The sequence below is a fragment of the Meleagris gallopavo genome, chromosome 12 (genome assembly GCF_000146605.3).
Source record: "Meleagris gallopavo isolate NT-WF06-2002-E0010 breed Aviagen turkey brand Nicholas breeding stock chromosome 12, Turkey_5.1, whole genome shotgun sequence".
Lineage (NCBI taxonomy): Eukaryota > Metazoa > Chordata > Aves > Galliformes > Phasianidae > Meleagris > Meleagris gallopavo.
This window is the reverse complement of record NC_015022.2, coordinates 10,916,054-10,931,777: the sequence shown is the minus strand read 5'-3', so window position 1 is coordinate 10,931,777 and position 15,724 is coordinate 10,916,054. Positions and strand designations below refer to the sequence as shown.

Sequence of the window (15,724 nt, the reverse complement as noted above, 5' to 3'; positions counted from 1 at the left end):
TCTTCCCCTACTGATGATATCACCACTTAAGAATCCTTGGCTGCACAGGAATGGAGACATGTCAAGCTTTGACAGTGTAAGGAACTAAGCAATGCCAAGAGCTCATGTTAATCTTCCCAGTAAGGCTCTGTCTCCACCGAAATACAGTTTCTTATCAACACAGTTTGTTTGAAAAGATTAGAACTTTACAATATCCAAAGCCTGCTGGCACTGCGCTATGCATTAGTGAAGAAAGGCCATGCAAGCCCATTCATCATTTATGTAAAAGGAGGTGTGACGTAAGCTTTGGACAGCTACACAATGTAAGATCTTAAAATCAGTGTGTGCTTTTTTTTCTTTTTTTCCTCCCAAAGGGAGTTTACAGATACTAAGACCTTTACAATTTTCTTTGGACTGTAACACAAATACCCTTTTCATCCTGCTGAGAGATCTTTTAAAATTATTTTTTTTCAAAGATATTTTAAACCACACATTAGGAAATAAAATTCACAAATCCACCTTAAAAATATAATTTGCTCTTAGACATTTTCCGCTTTTCCTCAAGATAAACAGGCTAAAGGCCAACAAAGACAAACAGAAGGGTAACACAGTTGCCAAATATTAAAAATTCATTAAGAAATTAATAAAAATAACTCCATAGCAATCATCATTCTCCCCTATCTAGAGAATTTGCTGTTGCCCATTATCTAACAAAAGAAAAAAGAAGTGGATTTTTGCAAGTAGAAACCGATGTATGTAGGAGTAGACTCAAATATAATAGGAAGTCTTTTTATTTTCAAGATACCTCAAAATGTTTTACAGATTACTAGGATTAAATGACAGCAACTCTGGGGACTTTGGACAAGTAAGTAGCTACTATGGCCTAAGAATGCTTCGTATTATACATTTATTGCATGAGATTTTAAAGCATGTTTCCATTGAGTCTCATGGGCACTGCACAGAAACATCTGAGGGCAGAACTTGACCTTTCTATATTAGAAACTGTTTCTGGAAGAGAAGGGAATGTAAATCAAGACACAGACCACATTCTAGTTGAGATTTCAACTTTTTCCATAATACAGACCACATGTTAGCACAGATTGCTCGTGAGCCTCCTCATCTCATCTGTGTACTTATCCCTCAATCGTTCATACTTGCTTCTGAAGCAAGTGAAATTGCTTGTAAAACAGAATATTGTACAATATCTGCATGATTTTATCTGCTCTCAGTACTTCAAATCATTTTACATAAAAAGCTAATTCAACATTTTCTTTTGTATTTCCTCTTTCCCTGTTTTTCTTAAGAAGAATTTCTAATGGCCACTACTATCCAATAGATGTTAGAAGCCTTCATACTAGTTTCTTAAGGTTCAAAGAGTCTACCTAAAAATTCGACCTAAATGCTAGAGATTAACAACTAGACACCTCAATTCAGTTCCTCAATTCAAGGGAATTAAGTTGCAATTTCACTGTAGAACTTTTCCTGTAGGATCACAACAATTTGAGGGTAAATTGAGAGTTAACTTTCTGATCAGATGAAAGTAAACCCATGTTATAAAGAAATTAATTCCCCAATGGACACAATTACATGATAGAACGTTAAATGCAATAAGCAACTTTTGATGCAAGAATCACCTCAATGCTTTACTACTGCATCACTGAGCAGCAACAAAAGAGCAGGGCAAACCATTGAGCTCTTCTAGAAAAAATGTAGCAGTTCATGGAACAAATCTTTGCATCTGATTTTATAAGACAACACAAGGAAAGCAATAATGTGACCTAAAACACAATCCACTAAGATTTCCCATTGCAAGATTACAATTTCAAAGAGGACTGCAAACATATATAATTAGTAAACAACTATCATTTATCTTGTGCTTAGATTCTTTAGAAAATATACTATATAGTTGATGATACATTTAGACTGCATGATAACATACAACAGTTCCAAACCGCTGATTGAGCTGACAATTGTAATTAGGATATTTCCTACACTTTTCTCAGGCTAAAATAAAAACATTTTAAAGGAAACTATAAAACAAATCATAAAAAAAGAATCGCATACAACTCTTTACATTAAACAGTAAAATATTACAAATGATGAGATGAATGTAGAGCAGGCCCACCTGCACCCAGTCTTCATTTAGAGTTGGGAATTTCATTGCTAAACTACAAATTTACCTTAAACAGAATTAAACAAAACTCAGTTCACTTTATGAGCCTGATTTCTGCTTTTACAAATAGGTGTAGCCAGAATGAAATATTCATTTCCTTAAGTTGCTCAATGAGACAAATAAATAGAGAAGATCAAAGTAATGATAGTTTTGTTATGCTCCAGGATTACTTGCTTTGGCAAGTCATACTAATTTTTGGAACTCAGAACTAAAGGGAACGATGTTGTTTTTTAAATATTTATGGTTCAACATAAGTTTAGTATGGAAACTCAGAAAATCCATGCTTACATCTGTAACTGCTGCATTTCTCTTTGGTTACTATGAAAACAATGCGCTTAATTGCTGGCTTGTGGCTTCAACAGAAATAAAAATGAAGCAAGAAAATCTTTACTCCAATTTAAGTTACTTTAATCTGTTAATCATAAAGAGCTCTTGACATAGACTGAACAGTGTGACTTCATAAAAGTGTCAGTTGTTCTACTCAGGAGAACAGATGTTTTGCCCAAGCCCATGCATTCTAATTCCTTTACATACAGTAGCTCAACTGAATGTAGCAAGCAGGAATACCAAACAACAGTAAGAATGTGGACAGATTGTCGTACAGATTGACAACATAGGCATTGGAACTAACTTCAGTTACCCTGTACATCAAATTAATACTTCCATTACTTCATGTGGAAAGCATTTAGCACCATACAAGAAGTCTTCAAGGGTCTCTGAAACATCAACCAAGTTTTACATTCATAATTACTTCGGATAGATTATTTTAATTTGACTTGACAGCAACTCATCTGAATTTACTTAATTTATTTTTAATGATTACCAGAACTTTAGGTGCAGTTCAACACAGATGTCATCCCAAACAAATGGAATTTAGAAAATTTAGAAAAAGTTGTTTCAACATATTTACTTTGATAATCTAGAAACTTTTCTTAAATATTGTTTTAATGTGGTTTTAATTAGCAGTAATAAATGTGTCTTAGTAAATAAACTCATAAAATTGCATATTGTACTGGAAAACAGAGCAGCTCAACTCGTATGGAACATCTATGCAAAGGAAAACATTTTGCCCAGCCACCCTCTAAGGAAAAAGAAAAGCTTCCAGAAAACAGAGCATTAATTAAGCTCTCTGAAGCACATACACAATTCTGTGTAGATAAGAAATGGGTTACTAGTGTCACTCTGGATATTTCTAAAAACCTTTCCTACTTTTTCATGCAGATGTCACATGTCCTGATGATTTCCACTGGTGTAGTGGGAAAAATATTTCAAATAAAACAAATAAAAAAAGAATCTCTAATTTGTAATTCCTATACCTAAACCCTCCAAAACTCCAGCTACAATGCTGATATCTGCCAAGCAGAAAACAGAAAAAAATGGGGCTTATTACTCTTCATAACACTAGTTAGTACATAATTAAAATTTGGTAATGTATTTTACCCATGGAAAAAAGGTCAAGAAAAATAAAGAAAAAGTTTTTGTTTTTTTTTTTTTAGGCTTGATATTAATTTCTAATTAAGTTTGCAAAAGGAACATATACTAAAAGATACAAAGTACCAGAAGAACAAGAAAAGTCTATGCTGCAGAAGTCCCCAGCAAAAACATAGTTTACATTGGTTATATTCTGGAAATAAAAAAATCAAAATATTTTATATAGTAAACATCCAATTCATTCTGATTTATTCTAAAAAATAAAACCAAACTGACCCTTAAGAAATTGCCATTTTATTTTTTACTCAGTTGTAACAACGCATCCTGAAAACCGGCGGACTTCATGCATGTATTGTTTTCTTACACTGTAATTGATGTAAGATGTAAGATGTAAGGTGTTACCAGATGTTACCTCCCAAAGTCAATTATCAATGATGTTAAAATTAATGAGGCCTTCAGGCACTGATCTTGCAAAGAATTTATTGTAATCTGTAGATGTCTTGGAGGTTTTGACATGTCTGTGTAGAAAAGGCAACATGAACACATCGGTACGACTTCTGCACTACACAGACAAGTTAAATGGGGAATTTAAAAACTACTACAACTAATACCAATTAGAAAAGATAATCGTAACTTTAAAAGCTTATTAATTTTACTTCTGTTTTGTGCTGGATTTTAGAATTTGTTTAATTGCAGGATCCCAACACATTCAACTCACATCTCAGCCATTAAAAATTAATCTGATATCTTTACCATTCAGTATATTCAGTAAATGCAAAGATATGACATCACAACTAGAAGCAGCAAACCAATTACCAAATGTGTTTAATATCCTATGGGAAATGTTCTACCCAACCACTGACCATTTATCCTCCATTTATTCTGTTAACTTGTAAGACATGCAAGTAACTAATTAAAATTAAGTTTTCCGAGACCTAACCCAATGCCTAATTTTCTCCATTACAGGCAATCCCCACACACATCCCACTACATTTGACTATAAGTGATTTCTGCTTATTTTGTTGCCTTGGGAAATATGGCTTGAATGTTCCAAAGTACCATGAAAGATAGATAATTTCACTCTTCATTATACAGAACAAAAGAAATGAGGCTATTTGCCACTGCTAGGCATCAGTTTTAAATGCATTGCAAGAGTTCTGGTGCACTGCTTTCGTTTCCACTGAAAACTTGTTGATTATATAAGTGACTTTCTTCAGTTGAGAAGCACTGTTTCCAATGCAGTATGTCATGCTTTGTGACGGGATGTGCATACAGAAGAATCCGTTTAACATGATACATGTTTTTAGTCTCTCTTCTAAAGAAAATGCAACTCTTGTAATCACATATTCTCCCTCCAGCGACTTTTAAACATGCTGTCAACTTCCTCTAAGTTTAACCATGACTGAGAGGAGAGGGTTCAGATATAATTAAGATTCCACAAGTTATGTAAGAACCAACGGCTAACTACTGAAGGGAGACCAAAATCAGTAAGCTCACACAAACAAAAAAAAAGGGCAGGCAAAGCACAATGATTACATACCCTGCTTGGAAGCAGCTGCTGGCGAGCAGCATGCACATCCTGGCTGGCCCACTGGGATATGCACAACTGAAGCATGGGAGCAGCTTAGAAGAAAACTGAGCATTTTAAGGACAGCAGTCCTCAGGAAAATCGAGGCTTTGCTAAGGTCACTGCTCAGAGAGCTTGCTTCTCGAACATGCCACAAAACAACTATCCTTTTGTAGAAAAACCCTGAAAGCCAAAACCACCAGGATTTCATACATTTTAGATCCTGTTTTATATGCTTCTCAAGATAGAGCACTTTGCATCAATGAATCATGTAGGCTGTCGCCGGAACTCATCAGATGTGCTTTCAACTTCCTTGTCCTCAACAGCTCCAGCAGACTAGAGAAGGGGGAACCAGTTTGACTGCCATTGCTGATATTTTGAAGACAGTAACTGTGTGACAAGAAGTACCAGTAGGTTCACATTTCCATTCCGATTAATGGGTTCACAGTCACACAACGGTTAACCAAAAACTTTAACATTACATAAAACAGTATTTGTACAATTTTTATCATACGACACTACCAAAGCAACCAGGATTTAGACAAATACTTATTCCCTAATAACATATTTCAGAAGTACAATTAAGTCACTGAAATTGGACTCCTATCAGAGTTTGCAATGATGATAATTTAACCAACAAAGCTTAAAATGATAGGAACAAATGAATTGATTTATTCTCAGTGCACTAACTTAATCATACATCTAATTACACATTCTGAGTGTGGGTTTTCTTTTTTCCTCCAGAAGTACGCTGCCTTGGTTCTGGCCAACCTACACTGAAGACCTATGTGTTTACACCAATACCACATGCCTTTGAAAACTGTGCCTGCTTCCAACTCATTCAGATGACAGGAAGCTCTCAGCTCTGTAAGGAAAACCTCTCTCAGGTCTCAGCTGGGGTCCTTATCTTCTTTACTATTTTTTTTAATGAAATCTTACTGTCTTTATGTAGACAAACCCAGAAAGATGGCAATACAAAACATTCACTATCAAATTAAATGAATTACCTACCAAGTATGTATGCCTTAAGAATGGCTGCCAAAAACAAAGCCCTGCTAGAGTCCACGCCAGTTATGACAGGACTGCTGTCTTAGAAAAATTGAACCAATTATTTTTTAAATGAGCAGCCTGATTTTTGCCCAAGTACACAGCACACCTCACTGAAGGAAATAATAGAGTAGGGAACAGGAAGAGTTAGAAAAGAACCACATTTCTTTTAGTCGGTTTTAACAGCACAGAAAAGTACTTAAATTTAGCTTTATGCCAATACCAAAATTTCAAAATATTGTCAAGACACAGCTGTTCTGTATCTTAAGACAAAAACTCAAAAGCTTTAATCTCTTAAACATTACTCTTGGCTACTATAAGTGGAATAGAACTTTTTTTTTTTTATAAGCAAATTCTTAGAAACGTCATTTCTGAGACCCACAAGGTGCACAAGTAGTCTCCTCTATGCTTACTGTTCTCAGTTCCTGTAGTTTTTAGACATTACCAGGTAAGTAAAAACAGCACTGAAAATCACACAGCTCAGCTTGCAACCTCTGCAGAAGAATATCTGTAGCAAATATACTCTTTTCCAGTTATTTACTGAATGATAAACAGTGATTACACAACCTAAACTTTGAGCCTCAACTACCCAGTGCTGCCCCTGTAGCACTTGCTAAGCAGCGCTCCGCAGTTTGACTTTGGTTGATGCTCCTAAATATAGCTCTGCCTTAACTCCCCCCCACAGTTCACAAGCCAGACAAAGCCAACTTTATGACTCACACCCTGATACAGGCCAAACAAGCCTCACAACACTTCTGCAATTTAACAAGAAGCATGAAAAAACATCAAAATCTCAGAAAATATTTAGAAAATAACTCCCTGAAACAGTTTCTTGACTTGTAACCCTCCCATTTTTGGAACAGATGATTTCTATTTTCCATGCGCAGCGGGGCTGTGTCAGAATTAATTCCAAACTGGTCTTCTTCACTCACACTCCCATGCCCTCACTGTAACCCCCTCCTGCTTCTCCCGGCTCCTTGAAGAAATCCTGGTAGCGGCAGACAATGGAAGGAAAAGAAATATACAAAGTAATAAAAGACTTTTGTGGCTAGCTCAAATGCAGAAGTAGAGGCATTTCACAACCACAGATGGTATTTATTGCAAGAATGCTGTATGCTATGAGCACTGGGTCTATTACACAATAAGATAAACACTTTTTCACATGCGGGTATGAAAGCACATACACTGCTTCTCACTCCATTACACAGGAGGCCCAACTAAGATTAGGAAGTGTTCTAGCAAAACTGTAAAACGTATTCAAATAAATTGCCCTCGTGGATTAGTGGTTTATATTGCACAAACAATGCCGGCTGGGAAAAGGGCTTTTGAATTTGCTTAGGATGTCACTAACTACAATATTCTCAGAAGCAAAAATATTTTGTATTGTTAATATGAATTATCAAGGCAGGGCTGGTTGTGTTATTTAAGAACGTGTTGGGAAAAACACGTTGTTCTAATTGAGACTGTAAAAAAATAAAGCAGCAGCACTGCAAATGAGGGCTGGCAAGAGCTAAACCACATCAGGAACCAACATCCACACATATTTCAAATAACTCCATGATTATCAAAACTGGTAACTTCACAGGCTTATGTAAATTCTTACACCCTCCAGTGGCGTGGCAGTTCCAAACTTTAGTAGAAGCTTGGGCCAAAAGGCACCTATGAGACATCATTCCTATTGAATTTCTGTTTAGCTGTTTGCTAAAAAGTATGCTAAAGCATGCTTGATGCTGTGACAGGAATCTACATTCTTTAACTTCTTTTGCTATGAAGCCAAAAAGCTCAACTCATCTGACAATAACTGAGCTTCATCTGACCAGAAGAGCTGCAGTAACAGCCAGCTGAAAGTATGTGTTTTTCAAACATCACTATGTGATGCAAATACACCATCACACAAAAAGTATTTCCTACAAATAACATTAAAGAACTAAAACCTGTTTAAGAACAGAACACTTTTCTGCTTATTAAGTACAGATATCCCTCAACAGATTTGATGTATGGTGTTTTAAAAATCTGAATTGTTATACATGGATTTACATGTATTTTCAAACATATTCGCATAGATCCACCGACATCAGTGTCACAATACCTCACAAACATTGTTAAATAGTTGTTTTTTTTGTTTGTTTGTTTTTTAATCATCACACTGAACAACGCTTCAGTGTCATTAATTAGCATTGACTACAACAACTCAATCCCAACTTTTTTTTTAAATACATGACATGGAAAAAGGGCAGATATCTGCAGAATAGCTGTGTATTTATGTTTATATATACGTACACAACAGTTTTTCCTCAGAATACTGAAATTCTTCAGGTGCAACAATGTGTTACTTACCTACCTCAGGGTGACATTTACCCTAAAATGAGAAGAGTTAATTTTTTGAGCTCAGTGTACTAAAATCATAGTGCTTAAATCAGTGGCAGAGAAGAAAATTTTTCTGTGTAAAGCATATGTGAAGTTAATGCTTCTTTTCTGGATTGGTTTTCCACCCATTAGTGCTCCATGGAAGTTCGCAGTCAGAAATACTTAGAGAGACAATAGCTCCCCAACAGCAATCAAAATGTTCTATTGGTATATGTGAGTAATAAATTTCAAACCTGATTCAAGAGTCACACGCATCCACTGGGACAGAAGAACTGTTAATACTTTGGCAATCAAATCACACAGCACAGCTTCATATCTCTCGGCCATTTACTTTGCTGTCCTAATTCATTCCTGAACTGATGTTTCCTACTTCAATACGCAGCACGTCACAGCAGCACTCACAGGCTGGATAGTCTTAGATATGGAGCTCCAACAGTTTGGAGTGCAAAACCAAAGTTACTTTGATTCATGTATCACAGTTCCTTATTTATTAGCAGATACAAACATCTCTTTAGACAATTTTCTACCAGGAAAGTCAGATACGGCCTCTTAGACCCACATTTGTAAGAAAGGAGAAAGCACACAGCTAAGTCATAAACAGTCACTTAGCAAGCTACTGATGCTCACTCTCCTTTGAAAGCAAATACTACTAGTTAAAAAGCATGTAAACAAAGAAACCAACAGCACAAAACCATGATCCATATAATTTGTATAAGTAGGCTGAGGAATGGAATATTTTCAGGCTCTTCACAGAAAACCTTAAGGAACTCACCCAAAATCAGCTGTGATCTCACTGCCTTTGACAAATTCCTACGTACAGCATTATGGATGTGAGCTCAGGCAACGGCCTCAGAAATTCACCTTAAGACTTCTATTACTATTTTACATTGGTGGAAGTAACTACTTCAACACTCCTGTTCTCATACAGCATTGGAAAAAATACAAGGCACATTATCCAAATAACTGTTTTCCTTTATGAAACTGAACATGTTCATGTATAGAAGGAGAAACTGAAAACAATGCATCAATGCTGACTACGAAAAGAACTAGGGAAAATCATCATCCTTGCATATTAATTAAAAGAGACATGAAAAATCACACCCAATCAAGCACTCACATAGAAGACTTGGAAATTTTGGAGATAAGCCAGTAAGTATCTGGGATCTAAACCCACAAACAGTTAGCTATTGAAAGGCGGAGTAGCATCTGCCTGGAGGCAATGACTGTACAAGTCAATTTTCTACCCTTACACAAGAAAAAGGAGTTGTCTACTGAATTCTGATCCAGGCCACATTCAGCAACATATATTCATATAATAATAAGCATCTAATACATCTGAAGCTCCAGGACCAAAAAAAAAAATCACTTATTTCTGAAGCAAACAGGGGTGATAAACAGAAATGACTGCCTGCACCTCAACCCTCTGTGCAGCCTATTTCTGGATCTTTTCCATTCAGCAGCTCCGGAGCATGTGCATGTGAACTTCTTCAGGCAGCAATGGAATGAAACTGCCTCGATTCTTCTGTGTCCTGCTGCTGCCCACAGGCACACAAGTAGCAACAACAAACACCAACAAGTCTGGGCACTTTTCCTCCTGGTTTGGGAAACCTCAAGCATCAGAAGCATCAGCAGCACCCATCTGCATACAAACCTTAAGCAATCAGGAATGCTCACCTCAGATTTGGAAGATTATCTAGAAATTAATTTTCATTTTTGCAGATGCTAATAGCTAAGAGTTGCTTAAAAACTGATAACATACTTCACTACATCATCTCCTTTCCTCATGATGCGGATTTCGGATAACACTCAAAAACTTAATTACTTGAAAATTTTGACATCGCAATCCAGTGTGGTCAAGAGCAAATTTAAAGGCATTTTTGGCCAGAGGAACATGTGATTTTATGATAAATTATCCCAATACAGCTCAATTTTTAAATATGACAAAAAAACGTGCATACCAGTGGAGAGACTAAACACATTTTTAAGATCTCATAATAACCCCTGAAAATTTGAGCAGAGAACATTCCAGAAGCACTACAGAATTCAGAAGTGGTTTTCTTCAGAAAAAATTACTACACATGTGATTTCCTTTTATAGTCTTAAGAAGCTACACTCAGAAAAACAGAAAAAAATGAAGCTACTGAAAAAGCCACTGAAAATCTTCAACAGAAACTTAAAAAAACAACCATAACTTAAGGCTTTATAAGGAAACTATTAGCCATACCTACTATTCCTTCCCAAACAACTACAGCTACATCAAAGACACAGATGTCAGTGTTACATCTCTGACCTCAGACTTGTCTTATTTTTTCTTCTCCATTAATCTACGTACGCCCTAGTGATACACTGATATTGGTTCAAAACCAAGATAATTAATCACTTCTATTGCAATCCAGTTTATGAAGTCAAATCCCATGAAATGAAAGCACAAATAAAGCTATTAGCAGAAATGGCAAAGCAAGCTTATCAGCAAAATACACTTCCAATGTCACCTGATGCTACTGCATTAGCTGTGTGCCATGCTATGTTGCACTGCCCAATGAATACGGGTACGTTCCTCAGCCTGCCAGTAACAACGCCATACAGAGAGCAGGAACTGCAGGAGGACAAAATCCACTACAGCAAAGACAAGAGCTAAGGAAATGGTTGTAGTATCCAACAGAGAAAAAGGCCAAATTACAGATCAACTACTACACCCTTATCTCAATGAAGCAATTTTAATAAGCTCAATTTTTCAATTATTTAATATTTATAAAAACACTCATTGGTAGGAATTCAGCATAAAAACAACAAAGCCAGGTAAACACAATGGTTAACAGACATAAAACATCGTTCAATAACAAAATCTTTTCAATTAAATATCTTTTCCCGATTAATGTTTTTATTTTAATGAGGTTGTAAGATGGCAGTCAGCAATTCAATCTGCAAGTATACCAAAAGCGAAGACAAAGGGTTGAGTTTCCTTTGTTTCATTCACTATTTTCTGATGATTTCAGAAACATTCTTGAGAAAGACTGCCCTCCTGTGTTCACTGATGGATGCTGAGACCGCCCATTCAGCTCGGATCACTTGGGTTTGGTCTTTGTGGTTTTGGTTTTTTTGTTTTCTGAATAATCGCATTACTGATTCAGAGATCGAAATTAGCCCACCAAATGTTTGCACAGAAATAATGGCCTGGTGCAACAGCAGTACTGTTTCTAGGGCTTTCACACAAGGTGGTAATGCTTGCCAGTTGGCATCAGGCCTAGAAAGCCATTCTGGGCCTTTAAAATGGCACCGCTGCTCACAGCTGCTTTTTGCTCTTAACAGAGGCTGCTTATTAAAAGCTCCTGAATCGTTCAATGAAGCCCTCAAGGAATAAAATGCTTGTTAGACACCTTGTAATGAGGTTAGCTGCACTAATTCATAGCAGCTCCTCACACTGACTACAGCTCTACAGCACCTATCTTTAGAAATCCAGAAGTATCAATCCCTAATTACCTTGTTCCCATGTTATACTGCTTAAGTTTCAAGAATCCTTCAGTTGCTTTATAAATAACTAAAAATTGAAAGAACATTGTACGGGGAAACAAGCATCTCAGAAATGGAAAAAAAACCCGAGGGTACTCACAGTCATTCATATGGGAAATGAGTTCATAGCAAGCTGACAACAGGAGTGACTTCTATCACTGCTTTTAACATCATCACTTGATCTATTCAAGAAAAAAAACACTCCTACTTCAAACACTTGACTCACATGGCTAACTGCATTTCAAAATATGAGGAAGTCATCCAACCTTTTATGAGCACTACACCAATGTACACTGTTAAAGACAGCAGAAAACTTCCTGCAGTATTCAACACACAGAGCACTGAAGGAAAAATCCAAATTCCATACATTAGCAAACGTAAGACTACTGCTGTGGTACTTGTGGACAGAGAACAGTAAACACCCCATTTTTTGGATACATGTTATTTGGAACCCATGTGCACACTATCAGAACAATTATTCATATATGCATATATATATTTATATATCCCCACGTATAAAGCCATGCTTTAAAAGTACTGCCATCAGTGTTCTTACAAACATGTTCCTTTGCTTTCACATCAGTATTTGCTTAAATTACTCAGAAGTTTGAACCAGCGTAGGAATTGTGGACCTTTCATCCTTTCACCTGCTCATGGCATCACAACAAACACTAATTCTTTTTGCCTTCTTAAAAATACATTTCTGCATCACCTCCAACACCTACTTTTGGTATTGAAACACTTTTCTTTTCTTTTGAACAGAAAGAAAACATTATTTCACCTTCAATTTTAGGACAACAAAAAGAAAAAAAAAATAAGTCCAGGCCAAACATATATAACAGAAAGGAATAAAAAAAAAGAAAAACCTGTTCTGTGCATTTGAAGAACATGTGCCTGCTCAACTTTAACTTCTGAGCCCAGATTATTTTTTTCCTCACAAACTGCCTTCTAATATTCCTTTGCCACTTTGAGGATCACCCACTACGTTCTTTCTATCCTTTTCATCACATCAGAACAACTTTGGTGAAGAGTTCTGAGCGTTAATTCCAATCTTGAATTTCTAATGAATTCCTCCAAAGACAACAAACCTTGTACTGACATTTCAAACTTCTGTGTTACTCTATTTGTATGTTTCTGTTTATAGAAAAGTCACATCCCATGGAGAAGTAGTTTTCAGCAGTAGAGACTACTCACAGTAGGGTTAACTGTTTATATTTCTTGAGATTTGGCCCAACACAACATGAAAAATGTAACACAATTTTCAGAGTATTTTCTTCTTGACATGATGCAACTGTAGGAGTACTTACTATTCGACAAGCAGATGGATGTATCTATCAACATCATTAGTATTAGCTGGTATTAAATGCTTAAATATGTTATCCTTCCAACATTTTTTTGTATAATACAGCAATATTTTCACTGTAACATTCTGGAAACCTTAATATATGCATTAAACAACCTTGTATTTTGGTGTAGTTTTCACTGTAACATTCTGGAAACCTTAATATATGCATTAAACAACCTTGTATTTTGGTGTAGTTCATATTCAACCACAAATGAAAAAAATTCTAAATACTATTTTTGATATTTAAAAAAAGACAAATGAAGGACAAAACCAGCAGTGAATGTAAACAATGCTCTAGAGCAAAACTGTTCAAAATTTGGCACAAAAGGGCATAACTCAGTGATTGCAATGACTTATCATTCAAAAACACGTGCATGGAAAATGTTCAAATTTGCCACAGCCGTACCAGAAACAATTTTTAGCACCACAGTTTGAGTAGGCCCATTAAGAGAACTACAATTATCCACATCAGTAGAAATGTCATACTACAGAGCTTCCACTGTTGCAAAAAAAGTTATTTATAATCCTCACAGTGTACAACCTACTAGACCTTGCTGCAGCCTTTGGCAATTCCTGGCAGCAATGCTTACCTGGCAATACTTCAACCTGAAGATAACAGTAAAAGCTACTGTAATCCCTAGTTGTCCGTTACTCATGCATTTTTTCCCCCATCTCACAATTAAAAGTTCATTGAAAACACAACAAGTTGAGTGCCTTCATTTTTTGCACACGCAACATAAATTAAAATTACTCAAATTCATCTAGGTTCTCTTTCCTTTAATCATATCAAAACAAATCTCAATGCACTTTGGATGATGTAAGCATTCAAGCTCTAAGAAATTAAAATGCATTGAAGTCTTACCTAGAACATTTCCTGCAGGCACTTCTTCAAGCTCTTCAAGTTCTCTTCCCATGAGTAAGTATAGATTCTCCAATGTACAGCAAGACATATGAGGTACTAATGGCAGATCATCTGTAGCAGAACACTGGGAGAGCTACACAGAATAAAACAACCAGTATTGGACATTTATCACCTACTTCTGATACAAACCTCCTCCTGAAAGCCTCCTTGAGCCTCAAAACTAAGAAATACATTCTAAAGTATTTTCATTTCATAAGTTAGACTTGTATACTTAGTTGTTTCCCTTCCAAGAATTCAGTTTTATAGCAAACAAGCAAATGGTACCTGGAAAATAAAAAACTGTGCTTGCTTTGTTGCTGTTTAAGTGCATACTACTTGTCTCTCACTGTTCACTGTCATTAACAGAACAAACGTTTTAAGCTAATTATTTTAAGGTAATTATCAACTTCATGATTGCAATCTCAATACATTTACCACCACTTTTTTCATTAACTTTTTTTCAATACCAGCAAAATCAGCTGAATATGCAAAACCAAAATATATCACCATAGTAACATACTTCAAACTTTCTTTCAAAGAAGATAAAAGTTTTTATTGATTAGCAGTTACTCTTCTGAGAAGAAAACTTCCTCTAATAGGTTAGAATATACTTCAGTAAGAAGCTCTTACTGGACTGGACAAGTTTCATGCTTCGCTTTAAAATCTATAAACCAATTTTATTCATACAATATAAAATTCATATTAAATAGAAAAATAAGGACAGTTTTATCCAGATGTAATGCTAGCAAACTCCCTTTTTGAAGAATTGCTTCTGCTTTGGAGGTACTTAGATTTACCTTTATCGTCTAAGACATTTCAAAGACACAAAGCAAAATTAAATCCAACATGAGCTGGAGTCAGCCATATCTAAAAGGTTTCACCTTCATCGGATTTGAAATAGTTACTTTCAATAACATATTGCAAGTGAAATCTCCAAGCAGATTTTTGAGGCATTACCTTCACATTCTATGATGAAATTAAGATCATAAGTGCACATCTGGTATTTACTGAAGTGTTTCATCATCTTAAGGAATTAAGCTAAATGAATGTTTTTTTAAAAACCAAATAATTAACTGTGGAGACTAAGCAGGCAAAGTAGGAAAAAGAATATCAAAGAATCAACAAAATGGAAAATGCTGCATATCCGTAAGATAATGACTAGCAGTTTCCAACCCCTCAATAGTTTAACAGGTCTTAGAATACCCCGTTATTTATATTGTGTTCAAATCTTTACACAACTCCTCTGTCCATCGATATGCAGCCACTACTATATAATTATTCTCTTTGCAAACCTCTGGGTTCAGCATACAGCTGAAAGTCAAAGAATAAGTTTTGAAGCATCCTGTGTGCTTACAAATGTGTTCAGACATTTTGTGTCTGTCTTCGGTTTCATAGGAGGGGAAA

General features: G+C 35.8%; 1 protein-coding gene and 1 long non-coding RNA gene across 2 annotated transcripts in view; one reads left to right on the top strand and one right to left on the bottom strand.

The window, feature by feature from the left end:
• The window catches only part of EFL1 (elongation factor like GTPase 1), a 54,926-nt gene that overhangs the window by 21,129 nt on the left and 18,073 nt on the right, over positions 1-15,724 (bottom strand). The window contains exon 15 of the mRNA XM_010717458.3: positions 14,282-14,414. Within this exon, the coding sequence (XP_010715760.1) occupies positions 14,282-14,414 (133 nt within the window). The remainder of the gene's footprint in view (positions 1-14,281; positions 14,415-15,724) is intronic.
• LOC109369630 lies at positions 1,705-6,329 on the top strand. The gene is made up of 3 exons (XR_002118938.2): positions 1,705-2,728; positions 5,477-5,560; positions 5,895-6,329. It is a non-coding gene; the product is annotated as an uncharacterized LOC109369630 (long non-coding RNA).